General features: G+C 33.5%; 1 protein-coding gene across 6 annotated transcripts in view; it reads left to right on the top strand.

The window, feature by feature from the left end:
• The window catches only part of ERBIN (erbb2 interacting protein), a 171382-nt gene that overhangs the window by 119754 nt on the left and 34504 nt on the right, over positions 1–17124 (top strand). For all 6 annotated transcript variants that reach the window (XM_056824851.1, XM_056824850.1, XM_056824848.1 and 3 more), the window contains exons 11-15: positions 1261–1333; positions 8676–8805; positions 9237–9352; positions 10779–10848; positions 15450–15549. In XM_056824851.1, coding sequence (XP_056680829.1) covers positions 1261–1333; positions 8676–8805; positions 9237–9352; positions 10779–10848; positions 15450–15549 — 489 coding nt within the window. The remainder of the gene's footprint in view (positions 1–1260; positions 1334–8675; positions 8806–9236; positions 9353–10778; positions 10849–15449; positions 15550–17124) is intronic.

Genomic DNA, 17124 nt, shown 5'->3' with positions numbered 1-17124 from the left:
GCCTTATTAGCTTTTTTCCAAAATGATCTTAAATACTATTTATTTTACTTTAAAAAGTTTTATTGATTCTTTGATTATAATGTCCATATAAAAATCTCAAAACAAGGTATAGTTGAGATATATCTGGTTTTTGAAATTATCTTTTTTTTCCTTGTTTTAAATAGTTATTAAAATTTTTCTTTTGCTATCAATTTTCCACAAATTTAAAATATAGTGTATCAAACTAAATTGTGCTCCTTGATTCTAATGCCTCTTTTCAGTGAAAGCTATTTTCTTGAGGCTTATTTGAAAGAAAATGGTTTTATTCTAATCAAAGAAAAACATCCAAGTAAATTATACTTTTTGGGTGTATTTTTTATATCTCAGATATATTAAATACAATTTTCCTTCATAGAGAGTAGTTTTTGAGAACTTTGGTTTTGAGAACTATTTGATAGCTCATTTTTGAAACCTTAATTTACCAAGGAATTTTGGAAAGAGAGCATAACCTAAACTAACAATTGATATAAATAGAATAGATGAAAGAGCCTTGGACACAATAGCTGTTCTTTATTTGAATTAAGTTTATTTATAATTGAATTAAATTTAACTCTTGAATTAAATTATATTATTGAAAGTCTAAAGCATCATCAATTTCTTGTTTTTTTATAAAAGCAAAAATAATTTTGGAATTTACTATTTTAATTTCATAAGTTAAATCAAGTTTTCTCTTTCCTGATAGTCTATATTTTATTGAGAATTTTCTTCTAATCCTATCTAATGAACATTTGTCTTCTCATTAAAAGTCCATTTTATTTTCATTCTTTGGTTGATATCCATGAAGTTCATATTAGGAGTTCAAGTATCAATTTTTAATTTTCTTGTCTTTAAATATGTCATTCTATACTGTTCTCAACACCTGACCTTTTCCATTCTCTCCATGAATTAGAATTCATTCACTCATATATTGAAAACTTTATTTCCATTTTACTTCCTAATCATTACTAATTGGCAAGTAAAATATTATTGAATTCTTTCACATATTTTCTATGGATTGTCCTACTTTCTATACAGATGTGCCACAAGCATTTTTTATTTTATTATTGAATGTTAAAATTTATGTTAGTGGAAAAACATTTCCATTTTTAGCTTCATATTTTGATCAAGATATAGAACTCCAATACAAAATAATTACTGATTTCTAGAAGGTGCTTTATGTTTAAAAAAAAAAAAGCACAACTAACTTTATTTTATATAGTATTCTCTGTCTTTTTTCAACAGGATTATTAAAGAAATTAACAACACTTAAAATAGATGAAAACCAGTTAATGTATTTACCAGACTCAATAGGAGGGTAAGTTTTTCATACAATATTAAGATTAGAAAGAACTTTCATTTAATCTAACAGGCCCTAAATAATTTTAGATCAGTATTTATTTGTTTTTATAAATCATCATCAAAGGAGATTCCATACATATTGATTGATAGGTGTGCTTACCCTTCCTTAGTGTCATAACCATTTTCCATATAATATATCAGATGAACATTAGTTTTACCTCTCCAATGAAGATATATTATTATAAAAGAGCCGATGTGTCTTTTTTTATTTCATATCTGTTCTTTTGTTTGTTTTTGTTTTTGTTTTTACTTCCAAGGGACCTTAGGCTGAGCTGGTTTAGCTGTATTCTTTAGCTCTTTTCAGGCTTTTTTCTTCTTAATTGCTTTTTTATGGTTTTGTAAGTTTTTGTGTTCATAGTCTCTCATACATGCAGGTAAATAAATATATACTCCTATTTAGTGGTGCCCTTTGTTTGCCATGCTCTTACACTTATAAAACTTATAGTTAACTCCATTTTTTTTAAAACCACTTGTATTGGATGTAGTTTTACAACTTTGAAACTAATCTTAAAATAATAATAGTATACATTAACTTTCATGATATTCAACACTGAAATAATAGTAGTTCAACCTGACAGCCTGTGCTAAAGGAGATAGAATTTTAAATGCATGTAGAGATTGATTTTCAAGTCATTTTAAAGTGGAAGATTTCAAAACAATGGAAAAGATGACAGATGGTGCTGCCACTAGAAGGAAAAAGGTGACATCAGCTATTACTGATGTAACAGTTAAAATTTAGGGGAGACTGAGGCAGGTAGAAATTAATTTCTCTCTGCAAGGAGTATTATATTTTTTCGAGGTTTATTAAAAGTTAAGGATTAAAAGAAAATACAGGATAAGGAAAACGTGCCTAGGCCAGGGAGGCCTAGACAAGACCTCACCTACATTATGGAAAGAGCCACCTCTGCCCCAAAATGGAAGTCCAAAAGAGACCGCAAAAGCTTTTGCAATCAGGTTAAATACCTTCTTGATCTCGGCCCACGTGAGAATTCAAAGCATTCTGGGGAAGTGGAGCAAGGACTTCTGGGGATTGAAGTCCAGAGTTCAAATCTCAATTTTACACTGACCCATAGTCTTACTTTCTCATCTCTAAAAATTGTTTAGGCCTGCTTTATTAATATACTTGATGAAAACATGACAAAGGAACAGGCAGTATTTTGTACATTATTTTCTATAGCAAACAACATCATTCTGTTATCTGACTGAATTAGTGAAAAAAGATAAGACCCCATTAGCTGTTGCACTGGTTCTCAAAGCATAGTCCATGTATTCTTGAGAGTACCCCATGGGCCTTTCAGGGGACTCCAAGTGGTCAAAACAAACTTCAGAGTAAGATGTTATCTGTCTATTAAAATATTTACTCGTTTTCCAGCTCTCTAATTATGTCAGGCCTGATTTTCAACTAAAACAATAACATTGTTATTACAACCAATTTAATGTAGAGATGTAATATATTCGATTCTTTTCTCACTTTTTAAAAATATAATTATATATTTCATATATATATAACTAGGTGTTTTGAAAATGTTTATAAATATTATTTATGTTTACAAGGAATAGATTCATTGTTATTTTTAAATGAATGAAATAAAGCGTTCCTGAGTTTTAAAAAAAAGTTTGAGAATTATTGGTTTATTTACTTTTGAGATCGTGCATCATAATGGACAGGGCACTTGGCTTTGAGTCAGGAAGCTCATTTTAATCTTGCTTCAAATACTTAACTAGTTATATGATTTTTGGCAGTCCCTTCTCTAAGCCTCAGTTTCCTCAAGACGATAAAGTGAGATAATCTATATGAAGTGCTTTGCAAAACTTAAAGCGCTATATAAATGTCAACATTGTGTGTGGGGGTATTTGAGTACAACAAAATGTAGTCTTTGAAGATGTGTCTCCGTGAATATGTTAAAAATTGCAGGCGATTCTAATAAATTGATGATTGATATATCTTCCAAAATATCCATAAATTCCACAAGCATTAAAGAGTTTCATTTTTGTCTTTGTATCCTTCAGTTCCCGAAATAGACCTAGGTGTTTAATTAGAGTTTGTTCACCAGTCTTCCCATTACCTTCATTTAATATTGTAACATAATTAGCAGTTGTCACATCTGTGGATCATGACTAAACAAGTGCCAGAGGCTATCACACAAAAATAAACGGACCCTGGTGATTATATACAATTTAAAAGTTTTTACACAAAGAAATTTAATTTAGTTAAATTAGATGGGAAACAGATAACTCCAAGAAACATCTTTGCAGTTCTCTATCCATGTTTGTGGGATTTTAAAAATTTATAAGGCTGATAGCCATTTACCAATAGATAAAATGGTCTTATAAAATATTTGAGGGGCATGTGTCTGGTCCAAGCTTTTTATAAAGCAATTTGGAATTCCCAGCTATGTTGCTGCTTGGTTCTGTACTACAAAGAAACCAAAGAAAGAAGAATAAGGTAAAAAAATATTGAATCATCAGTTTTCATTGTATCCAAATGCTGAAGATGATGTCTTCCTATTGTGGATGACCAGAATACATATGACATGTGAATGTGATGGAATATTAATAGGCCATTAGAATTGACAACATGATGTGTTAGTGAGAACTATGAACATTTCTGAACTGATACAAAGTCAAGTGAGCAGAAGAAGATTATTTTCTCCAATGAAAACAGCATTATAAAGAAACAGAACTTTGAACAACTTGACAGCACTCAGTGCAATGCTAAACTATGAATTCAAAAGAATGATAATAAAACACTCATTACCTCCTAACAAAGAGGTGATAAATTTAAAATTCTGAGAGATAACATTTTCAGACATGGCCATTGCGGGAATTTGTTTTGATATGCATCTATTAAGTATTTAATTTTTTGTTTTCATCTTTAATTATAAAAAAAATTAAAAATAAAAAATTAATTTCTATAAAATATCTTTTCATTTGAATAAGTTTATTTAGTCAATTTAGAACATTATTCCTTTGTTACAATAATCACATTATTTCCCTCCTTTCCCTCCACCCACTCTTCCCGCAGCCAACATGCAATTTCATTGGGTATTACTTGCGTCCTTGATCAGAACCTATTTCTATGTTGTTGTTTGCACTAGGATGTTCATTCAGAATCTACATCCCCAATCATATCCCTTCGACCCCTGTATTCAAGCAGTTGTTTTTCTTTGGTGTTTTTACTCCCACAGTGTTTCCTCTGAATGGGATAGTGTTCTTTCTCATAAATCCCTCTGAGTTGTTCAGGATCGCAGCATTGCCACTAATGGAGAAGTCCATTACATTTGGTTGCACCACAGTGTATCAGTCTCTGTGTACAATGTTTTCCTGGTTCTGCTCCTCTCACTCTGCATCTGTACCACAAAGAGTGCAGACATGTTTTTGTACATGTCTTTTTCCTTATTATCTCTTTGGGGTACATACAAACCCAGCAGTGCTATGGCTGGATCAAAGGGTAGATATTCTTTTGTCGCCCTTTGGGCATAGTTCCAAATTGCCCTCCAGAATGGTTGGATCAGTTCACAACTCCACCAGCAGTGCATTAATGTCCGACTTTGCCATATCCCCTCCAGCATTCACTGCTTTCCTTTGCTGTCATGTTAGCCAATCTGCTGGGTGTGAGGTGATACCTCAGAGTTGTTTTGATTTGCATCTCTCTGATTATAAGAGATTTAGAGCACTTTTTCATGTGCTTTTTAATAGTTTTGATTTCTTTAACTGAAAATTGCCTATTCATGTCCCTTGCCTATTTATCAATTGGAGAATGGCTTGATTTTTTTTGTACAGCTGGTTTAGCTCTTTATAAATTTGAGTAATTAGACCTTTGTCAGAGGCTTTGTAATGAAGATTGTTTCCCAATTTGTTGCTTCCCTTCTAATTTTGGATGCATTAGTTTTTGTTTGTACAAAAACTTTTTAATTTGATGTAATCAGAATTATTGGTTTTGCATTTTGTGATTTTTTTCCCCGCCTCTTGCTTGGTTTTAAAGTCTTTCCCAAAGATCTGATAAGTATACTATTCTGTATTTGCCTAATTTACTTATAGTTTCCTTCTTTATGTTCAAGTCATTCACCCATTCTGAGTTTATCTTGGTGTAGGGTGTGAGATGTTGATCCAAACCCAATCTCTCCCATACTGTCTTCCAATTTTTCCAGCAGGTTTTATCAAAAAGTGGGTTTTGGTCCCCAAAACTGGGATCTTTGAGCTTATCATAGACTGTTTTGCTGAGGTCATTTACCCCAAGTCTATTCCACTGATCCTCCTTTCTGTCTCTTAGCCAGTACCAAATTGTTTTGATGATCATTGCTTTATAGTATAGTTTGAAGTCTGGGACTACAAGGCCACCTTCCTTTGCATTTTTTTTTCATGATTTCACTGGATATCCTTGTTCTTTTTGTACTTTCAAATGAATTTTGTTATTTTTTTTCTAATTCAGTAAAAAAGATTTTTGGTAGTTCAATGGGTATGGCACTAAATAAATAAATTAATTTGGGTAGGATTGTCATTTTTATTATGTTAGCTCGTCCCACCCATGAGCCGTTGATATTTTTCCAATTGTTTCGATCTAGTTTTAATTGTGTGGATAGTGTTTTGTAGTTGTGTTCATATAGTTCCTGTGTTTGTCTTGGCAGATAGATTCCTATGTATTTTATATTGTCTAGGGTGACTTTAAATGGTATTTCTCTTTCTAATTCTTGCTGCTGAGATGTGTTGGAAATATATAGAAATGCTGATGACTTATGTGGGTTTATTTTATATCCTGCAACTTTGCTAAAATTGCTGATTATTTCAATTAGCTTTTTGCTTGATTCTCTAGGATAAGTAGACCATCATATCATCTGCAAAGAGTGATATCTTCGTCTACTCAATAGAGGTGATAATGGGCATCCTTGTTTCACTCCTGATCTTATTGGGAAGGTTTCTAGTTTATCCCCATTGCAGATGATATTTGTCTATAAAATAATTTCATACTGTATAAACATCATTAGTCACAAAATAGGTAACATCATTGTGATATATATATATATATATATATATATATATATATATAAAGGCAGCTAGGTGGATAGAATGCCAAGTCTGGAGTGAGGAAGACCTGAGTTTAAATCCAGCCTTAGACACTATATGAACAACCCTGAGCAAGCCATTTAACCCTATTGACCTTAGTTTCTTCATCTGGTACATGAGCTGGAGAAGGAAATGGCAAACCATTCCAGTATCTTTGCCAAGAATCTCCTAAATGGGGTTATGAAGAGCCAAGACACAACTTAAAATGACTGAACAAAAACTATTTTTATATATAAATATACATGTACATGTGTACATATGCATATTTGTATATTAGAATAATTAATTCTTTTTTTTTTTAAAAAACCTTTACTTTCTTTCATAGAATCAATACTGTGTATTGGTTCCAAGGCAGAAGACTGGTAAGGGCTAGGCAATGGGGGTCAAGTGACTTGCCCAGGGTCACACAGCTGGGAAGTGTCTGAGGTCAGATTTGAACCTAGGACCTCCCATCTCTAGGCCTGGCTCTCGATCCACTGAGCCCCCAAAATAATTCTTAGGAATGAGAATGATCAAATTTAAGAAAAAGATGTGTAGGCACTGAATTCTATTCTCCTAGTCATTTTTAAAAATAATTTTTTATTCAAATTATTTTTTAAACCTTTACCTTCTGTCTTAGAATCAGTACTGTATACGGGTTCCAAGGCAGAAAGAAGAGTGGTAAGGACTAGGCAAAGGGGGGTAAGTGACTTGCCCAGGGTCACATAGCTAGGAAGTATCTCAGCTTATATTTGAACCTAGGACCTCCTTGTCTCCAGGCCTGGCTCTCAATCCACTGAGCCACCCCGCTGCCTCTTTTTAGCCATTTTGCTCCAAAGCATTCCCTTTCCGTTCCATTGAACTGAAGTTCAATGAAGAGACTTAGTTGAGAGACTTCAGTGTTAGCTATTTAACAGACATGGGTTATAGATTTGGATGCTCTATGTCATATATTCACTATCATTTTCTCATTGAGAATAATTCTCAACTTTATCTTAAGTGATAGGATCTGCTCTAGGAGTTACTAATCAGCCCTGAGGAAGAGGAAGAAACATTATTCATAGCATAGAAGTACAGAAGCCACCTTTTTTGATTTCTCTTATGATCTCTCTTACTTTGATATTATTGGGACTTATTTTATTAGGGTGATTTGTAGAAAACTAGAGATATTTTGACCTGATTCCTTCTTAGAAGCATTGTGTAGAAAAGAATAAAAAGGCCCTTCTGGCAGTGAAATTCCTTTGACCCTAGTCTGATGAAATGCAAAATCTGCTGTAGAAAAAAGCAGCCCTTTGTCCCATCTCTCCAAAAGTAATTTAAAATTCAGATAGATTTGTGGCTACATACTGACTTTAGAAAAACACAAATTTACTTTATCCATGTTGCATTGTATTTCATTGAACATTGCTCAGTTTCATTTTAATGTGTTTCAGGTGGCATATGAATGTGTTACCTCTGGACTATAAGGAAATGTTGACTCGCAGACAAGGACTAGGTAGAGGCTAGTGAGGAGAAATACTCCAGATAACATGGTTTCTTACAGACCACAACTGAGTATATTGTCTTAAGAGATGCCAACTTTTCACTGATGCAAAACAAAATGAACGGAAGCAAAAAATTCTGTCTCTTAGAACTAAACAGTGTTAATTGTGATGTTATTAAAAGGAAGTTGAACTTTTAGGGATTAAAGACCAGCAAAGGTCCTGGAGAATGATAATGGAATATCTTTTATTCACAGCTCTAGGGTAGAGAACTCTACTAGAAGACAATAGTATGCAAACATTTCCCAATCAGAGGCTTTTCTTCCATTGTTTTTCTTTGTCTTTATTAGTTATGTTTGAAAATGACTTTTGAAGGCAAGACATCAACAGCTTGTATTTTAATAGATTTGCTTGGGGAATCCTCGAAGAAACTAGCCAACAGAATAGTATATTCACACTATGAAGACCAGAAGTCTTTAAATTATGGGGTACATTCTCCAGGGAAAATTAGGAAATGAAATTGCATATTATGAGCAAATTTCAGAGCCATCATAGTATAAGAAGTATCAAGATCATGTGTAAAGTAAAGTCAATGAGGCTTTGATATCCTTTGTCAATATTGGGCTGCCCTATTGATTAAAAATATAAAATTGTAACATGTGTTGTTAAGAACAAGATAAAAGAACTGGAGGATTCATATATATTTAAGAATATTGGAGAATTTTGGATTATGTATGCTTGAAAAAATTTAAACTTAAAATTTTCATATTGCAGACTCATTTCAATAGAAGAATTGGATTGTAGTTTCAATGAAATAGAAGCTTTGCCTTCATCCATTGGTCAGCTTTCTAATATAAGAACTTTTGCTGCAGATCACAATTATTTACAGCAGTTACCACCAGAGGTACTATAATGTTTCTTAAATTAGATTTTTATGTTATATAATTTATTCATCTTTTTCTATACTTTATATTTCATATTTAGCCACAAAACCACAATTTTGGTCAACTTGTATCTTTTACTTCACTATTTGTTTAGAGAAATCAGTTCTTTGGCTGATTCTATCTAAAAAGATATACTAACATTTGATATATAAATATTTTAATAGAACCTTTACTAGTTTAATTAACCATGAATGTTTATTTAGTACAATGATAAAATATTTATCTTCATAAATACAATAAAAATTGGGAAGGAAACATCTTTTTTTAAAAACTGGTTAGTATTTTTTTTAAATCATATGAAATTATCTACATATAAAATGTAAATCATGACTTCCTTTTGAATATTTTGAATTCTTTATTTACTATTGAACTCATTATTTTGATGTTTCAGATTGGCTTCTGGAAGCATGTTACTGTGCTTTTCCTCCATTCTAATAAACTTGAAACTCTTCCAGAAGAAATGGGAGATATGCAAAAATTAAAAGTCATCAATTTGAGTGACAACAGGTTTGTGGTTCTATATACCTTATGTTATAGATTCTGAATGTAAAGAAGTATTACATTTTTAAAAAAACTTCATTCAAACATAAATCTTGTGCTTTCCAAAATAGTAGCAGATTTGGTTTACATCTGAGAGAACTATCATTGTTTATCTGATATCAGTTATTTGTCATAGTATAAGCTGTTTCAGTTGCCACTGTTTTCCCACAATATATTGTGGAAATTTTGTCATCCCTATAAAGTTTCTTTTGTGGCAGAAAATGTCATTTTTCATTCTATTTAATAGTGCTTCTTTTGAATTCAACATATTTCTGGCCATAGATGAAGTGGTTTGTTTTTGTTTTGTAATCAAACCAAAACATTTCTTGAGGAGAAAAATGCCAGGGAGGACTGCACCCCTGGGGTGAGGTGTTGTGAAGTAATAAGGGGTGGAGGCAGTACTTAAGGTGAAGAAGCATGGTCCTGGGCTTTCTGGAGAGGTCCCCAAAAGGCACCCATTCTGTAATTTAATTCTAAAGAGAGAGAAGATCGAGACAAAAGAAACTAGCTCTGAGTGAGGCCTATATACCAGAGACAAGAAATTTACAAAATGGAATGATAAAGATTAGTAAAGGAATATTGTCTTTTGTGCCCCTACTTATATTTTATTTCTATCCAGTTTTCATCCAGATTTCCTGTGTTAAAACTAGATCTTCTGAATTAATTTACTCACTAGAAAATTAAATTTCAATGAATGCTTCGGTGTTGACTTAGAAATGTTTAAACCTTTCCATTTTACTCTGATTCCGTATTAGTTTGTAAATAGTCATCTGTATCAAACACTTCACCTAAACAATGCCATTGTTATAGAATTCTGTGATGTAAAGAAATGTAAATAGTTGATGGCATTGTTCAATAGAAAGTTGGGACATCGCTAAATAAAAATATTTTATATTTAAAAGCAAAACCTTCCATTGCATTTTTTTTATTTTGCTTATTCTAATCAAACATTGGCTTACTTTATAAAACAGCACCATAGTCATTTATGAGCTAGTTGTTCTTGGTTTATATGTCTGTTAAACATCACAATGTAAATTGTATCTTCAAATAATAATGTAATGGAAAGACTCCTAATGTGGGATTAGAAAAAATCTGGGATTTATTTATGCTTCTTACCCTTATTATGATGTGACTGCCTAAATGATTTTTTTGAGCCTCTGTTTTCTTGTTTGTAAAATGAAGATAGTAACTTACTTGTTGAGTTAATCTCACAAGGTTGTAAATGGAAAATATATATAAAGTGTTTTGCAAATACACACATTACACACATTCCTATGTTTAAAAACATTTTCCATCCTTTTTATATACTGCAAGTAGAGCATTGTTTTGTGTTGGAATATCAAAGAATATCCCCACATTTGTATTCTATTTTCTCCATGTTTTCCTTTGTCAGGATGAAGAATTTGCCCTTTAGTTTTACAAAGCTACAGCAACTGACTGCTATGTGGCTCTCAGATAACCAGGTAGGAAAATAAATTTTGCTATTTTACTGGTATGTTATTATCCTAATTTATTTATAAAGAAATTTAAAAAGTAGTTCTGCCATATTGTAGAGGGGACAAGAGTTTTCTGAAAGACTAACTAACGTCTTATCCTTTTGGTTTTATCCGATGTGTGGATTTTGAGGAAAGCACTGGGCTTGGTATAGGCGGATGGTGAACCTTTTAGAGATAAAGTGCCAGGCCCTGCCCCCACCCTGCCTCCTAAACTGAGGGCCATTCCACACCCCAAGAGACCAAGTGCCATGCGTACCACACTCCTCCACTTACCTAGCCAGAGGAGGGAGGAAGTCCTTTCATTGGACAGCTGGGCAGAGGGGCAAGTGATGAGAAGTATGTGTAAAAAAGGGGAGGGGAGTGGTTCGAGCCCTCTGCTCCCCTCCAGCTCTGACACCTGTGAGCTGCCATCTTACTCCCTATGCACTCCCACAGGGCTGCTGAGAGGAAGAGTCGGGGATAGGGGAAAATCTTATCAGTCATGATGGAGGGGAGGAGGGAAACAGCTCCCCCTGAGTCCTGCCTTTCTAATAATGACCTCTGAGGGAATTAGTGGAGGTGGTGGCCCATATGCCCACAGAGAGCGCTGTGTGCCATACATAGGTTTGCCATCACTATCAGAGAGTGTAAGTAAGCATTAACTATTGATTCTAATAGCTTATCATTATAAGGTTCATCACTGACTGCAACAGCTCAATTTTTTATATACATACAGAGGTATATAGAGGCTATAATCTCTGGCAGGAAAGGATGTACTCACACCAATTAAATCATAGATCTATTTTCCTGAGGTTTATATTACATTAATTATATAGCATTTTTATACTATATAATATAGATAATAGTCTTTTAGAATCAGCATATGGTAAACAATTATTTCATGCTAGTGAAGATTTCACTTTCTCTGTGTTCTACATAATTAATATGTTTGAATATGTTAGCCTTGAAAAATGTTGAAAGTGTTACCTTTTATTTATAGTCTTTTTATTGTTTTCATTGTGAAATACAAAAACAGCACTTTCTATTATAAACTCTTTGGATGACAGTTCTGATTTGTTAAATAGGTACAGCCCTTGCCCTTAATTTTAAGAAAATTAGAGGGTTCCCCTTTCCATTTCATTGTGTCCTTGAAAAATAGCATTAATAATTCTGAAGGCTTAGCCAAGTCATTGAGGAGATACAGATATAGTTATTTCAAGCAAAAGCAAAAATGTTAAAACAGAACTATGGTGAGCTACTGTAATAAATCCTTTTTAGGAACAGTTTAATTTGACAGAGGAGGAAGATAGTAATTGTGCTTTTAGCAACTATCAATTCTGCATCTCCCTAAGCAATAAAACATTTTGAAAGTATTTTACATGCCAAAGGAACACCTTTTATACCTAAAGTTTCTTACCATTTTATTAGGAAATTTTTTTAATTTAAAAGGGGATGTGTGAAATGAATGTTTACTAACTGTACCATTTTGCAATTTGTTATCAAGCATCAATATTACAAATATTCAAGAAATCTTTTCTTTTTTAAGTTCTTTATAGAAAATTAAGATTTTTTTCTTTTTGTTTATCTTCTGGATTGTGAGAGAGTTAATGATGAGAAATTTTAAATTGCCCTGAAATAGAACATTGGAAATAGTATTTCTTTTAAGGATGCCAATACAAGTTATGACTAGGTCTTGAAATTAGTTGTCAAAGGGGCAGTGAGGTGGTTCAGTAGGTATTACCCAGCTTGTGTGACCTTGGGCAAGTCATTTAACCTCAATTACCTTTCTGCCTTGAAATTGATACTTTTTATTAATTCTAAGATATAACCTAAGGTTTTTTGTTTGTTTTTGTTTTTGTTTTTTTAAATTTTAGTTGTCAAGGGTTCCAATAGATACTGGTATTCAGGTTTTTTGATTAGATTAGGGAGGTTAGGGTACTCCTTTGCCTCCAAATCATAAGTTTAAAGGGAAAATTCTTAATGCTTTTCTCTTAAACCATATTGAGTTTGAGTTACCTTTAGAACATCAAGGTATAGTTATTCTTTTTTTTTTTTTAACCCATAGCTTCCATCTTAGAATCAATACTCTGTATTGGTTCTAAGGCAGAAGTATGGCATAGTCTAAGCAATGGGGTAAGTTGTCCAGGGTCACACCGCCAGGAAGTATCTGAGGCCAGATTTGAACCTAGGACCTTCCACCTCTAGACTTGCCTCTCAATCCCCTGAGCCACCTAACTTCCACCAACAATTATTCTTTAAATAATTGGAGTTGCTGTTTTGATACAAATTTTAGCTAGATTCAGAGATTTTGGAGTTACCTATGTACAAATTATAGTTGAATTTGTGGACTGAATGAGACTTCTGGGGGGGAAATGTAAGGAACAAGAAGACCAGGAAGAGAACTTAGCTCCAGAGATAGCTTCTTCTCTCTCTTTATCCACTCCTTAGTATCCTTTTTTCAGGGGGGGTAGGGGAGCGGGAACATAACAAGGAGGAAGAAGTGATAAGAAGTACTGGTGATAGAATGGTGAAGCATAAAGAACACTGAATTTAAAGAGATCTTTGTTGGAAGCCTAACTTGGACATTTACAAATCATTACTCTGGAAAGATTATCAGCCTTCTCTATGCCTTGGTCTCCTTATCTGTAAAATTAGGATAACATAATTTTTTATAACTTAAAAAAATTAACTAACAAAAAAAGCTCATTAAATTCGGAAATGAGTGGTCATTGATAATCTATATGGAGCCATTTTAATATTGAAAACAGAAAATTGTAAGGAGTTGAGGAGAGAATAAAGGGCCAAAAATTTTCATTAGGAATTCAGCAAGGGAAGAAAAGGGAGAATGTGAGATGGATAAATTAGAAAAAATAAGTAGGTTTTTGGTGGTGGTTGGGTTTTGTTTGTTTGTTTGTTTTTGTTTTGTTTTTTTAAGGAGTAAGCAGTCCTGGACATCTTTAAAAATTGAACAAGGTGATGAGGATGGGGAGAGTTATGTTAGTGCCTGTGAAGGCTCTTGAAAAAGTTGGGATCGAAAATGCGACGAGAGAAATTTATGCTTGCAAGTAGTAGATGTAAGTGGTATCAAGAGTATAGGTTAGAGGGATTAACTTTGTCAATTAACTTTGTAGGGAAATCTCTTTCTCTGAAGTAGCAGGGGAAGAGAATAGGTGATTTAGTTGAAGTTCTGAGGGTTGGAAGAGGAGAATTGGAAAGGTTTCAGATTTCTTCTGACTTGTTATTTAAGCAGAAAGCTCAGTTATCGTAATGAGTTGGTAGAAATAGACAATTTCAAGCTTGAGAAGAAACTAATTTTTGCAGTGAATATATGAATAAAGGCATCTTGTTCAAATGTATTAAGATGAAAAGCAGCTTGACTTTGTCTTTTATTTCAGATATTCAGTGGTTGAAATTTAAGGGCAGTTTCTAGTGAAATACTTTTGTGGCACTATGAGTTGACAGATCAAAGCTGGCCATCTTGGGGGATTGGGGAGATAGAGCTAATATGGTGATGGCAAACCTATGGCACGTGTGCCAAAGATGGTACATAGAGCCCTCTCTGTGGGCACAAACACCACACACCCTGTCTTCCCCCAGTTCTTTACTAGCAAAGGGACTTGGGCTGAGCCTCTCTCCTCCCCTCCCCACCATTCCTGATGGCATTTTTTCACATTCCCCATTCCTCTGCCCAGCAGCCCAATGGGAGTTCACAGTGAGTAAGGTGGGTGGCTCACAGGCAGCAGAGCCGGAGGGGAGCAGAGCACTTGGGCCATTCCCCTCCCCCTCTCTTCCTTCACTGAGAATATTCCTCACTTCATCTGCCCCTCTATCCAGCAGGCCAAAGGGAGCTCTTTCTCTTTCCTGTGTATGGGGTGGGGGTGAGGAGTTGGGGTGTGCCTGACAATTGGGGGTCAGGGCACACACAGCATGAGCTCTCTGAAAAGTTTGCCATCACTGATCTAGGATGAGGTAGTACAGTGACTGGCGTCCTAGTGAGAAGAAGCAGTTTTAGTGTTGAAAAAGTCACACCAAAAAAAAAAGAGAAGATTAAGTTAGGAGCATAGAATTTGGATCTTCTGTGTGTGAACCCTCAGTTTTCTCAGCTATAAAGTTAGGATAATACATTATCTTTTTGACAGTTTTATTTTAAATAACAAATGATACAATATATCTGAAAGTCCTTTGTTACCATAAAGCTCTTATTTTTCTCACTATTAGTTGGTCCCCTATTGGATTATAGATTCATTGAGCATATCATGTCTCCATCTATTCTTTCTGTCTTACCCAGGGAATAGTAATAATGCCATATGCTTAATATTTGCTAAATGAATATTAGCTATAAATGTACTGTTATGTAGTTGAAGATGATATATCATGATGATGGTATATCTAATCATAGCTTGCCTTTTCAGGAAGACTAATTTTAATTTTAACAGATTTTTATAGATACTATCTTTTTTAAAAAGTTAGTAAAATGTAGCATATATGGGCACCTTGGGAGAAATGGAGAGTAGTTAGTTACTTTAAAAATATCCAGGTAGGAACATTATTGTAAAATAATTATTTAATCAACTATTTTCTTTTTCTAGTCCAAACCCCTAATACCTCTTCAAAAAGAGACTGATCCAGAAACACAGAAAATGGTGCTTACAAACTACATGTTCCCTCAGCAGCCAAGGACTGAGGATGGTAGGAGTTTTAATTGTTTTCATTTTTATTTTTTGGAAATCTTGACCACTTAAAAGCAAGCTTATAAAGAATTTTTTTTCAGACTATGATCTAAGATAATTTAAAGGGAATTTGGGGAAGTTCATCAGAAATGCCTGGCTAAGTAATGTGAAAGTAACTTTGCAGAGATATAAATAAGTTAATTAACAGGTCATTTCTTTTACTCATTTTTTGTTGCCCATTTCACACAATTAGAAAATTTCAAGAAAATCTAGGAGAAGTCCCAAATATGGGCACAAATGCCCATTCATTTTAGTGGAATAAAAAGTGGTATATATAGAACAAGGACATATTTTGCCATCTGTGTTTATCACCTTTGTAACCACAAGTTTTAAATCCAAAAAAACCATAGAGGATGAAATATGAATGAAATTTAATTTCAAACAAAGGGGTCTAAATATTTTTCTGTCCTCATTGATATAAAAGTTTTGTTCATCCTCTGTTTGGCATTTAAAGCCCTTCATATTCTGGCCCCTTCAGGATTTGAAATTTCTCTTTCTTATCTGAGTGTGAGCTCCTTGAGGACAAGAACTGTTTTTGCCTTTCTTTGGATCCCTCAGTACTTAGCCCTGGTACCTAGCTCATGCTTAAATGATCCTTATTGACTGGCTGACTGACAGAGAAAGAAAGCATCCTTTAGATGTGCTTAATCTGATCAACCTTGACTTGAAGTGTCTAGGCTGCACATTCCATATTTAGTCAGCTCTACAATTTTTAGGAAGTTTATTTGAAATCTACTTTCTTGTTATATATCCCCTCATCTTAGTTTTCCTTCTCTTATTGAGCAGTACAAGTCGAATCCCTCTTCCATATTATAGAACTTCAAATATCTAGTAAAAGACATGTCTCCCTTAAAATGTTTTTTGGATTAACTCATCCAATTCATTCACTATCTTTCCCAGATGTACATAATTAGAAAATTTTAGAAACATACTGTTCTTATGTCATTCAAAGCATTAATGAAAATAATTACCAGAACCCTGAGTCCTGTAGTCCTCCATATTTATCTCAGTAATTACTTTTTGTAATTTCTACCAAGTACATCTGACTTTACTCGTGCAAGGATCTTGTGAGAAATTTTCTTAAAATCCAGGTATACTAAATTAGTGTTATCTAGCAATCTTGTAACAGCATAAGAAAAAGAGTTCTAAAAGAGTAATTAGGCATTATTATTTCTAAAAAAATTATAAACCTATATTTTTAAACAACAGACACAAAATTCCATAGAGGTAGAAAAAAAGTTTTGCATATTTTATTGTGAATCTTATATATAGCATTGATTTTTTTTTTATTTCTTTTTTGCTTAATGAGCCTCTTAAGCTAGGAGAATCACAGAATCTCACAACTGGAAGTAACTTCAGAATCCATCTATTTCAACTCTTACATTGATGAGAAATGCCCTCTGCAACCTAATCAGGAAGCTTATGTTTTTAGTCAAATAATGTCTCAAATAATTTAGTTCTTGGTGCATGTATCTCTTGGATATAGTGTTACAAGCACAAAAAAAATGAAATGATTCTTCCTTTTGTATACTTG

This window comes from Monodelphis domestica, chromosome 3 (genome assembly GCF_027887165.1).
Source record: "Monodelphis domestica isolate mMonDom1 chromosome 3, mMonDom1.pri, whole genome shotgun sequence".
Classification (NCBI taxonomy): domain Eukaryota; kingdom Metazoa; phylum Chordata; class Mammalia; order Didelphimorphia; family Didelphidae; genus Monodelphis; species Monodelphis domestica.
Note: the sequence above shows the minus strand (reverse complement) of the source record. Positions and strands in the feature narration are given on the sequence as shown.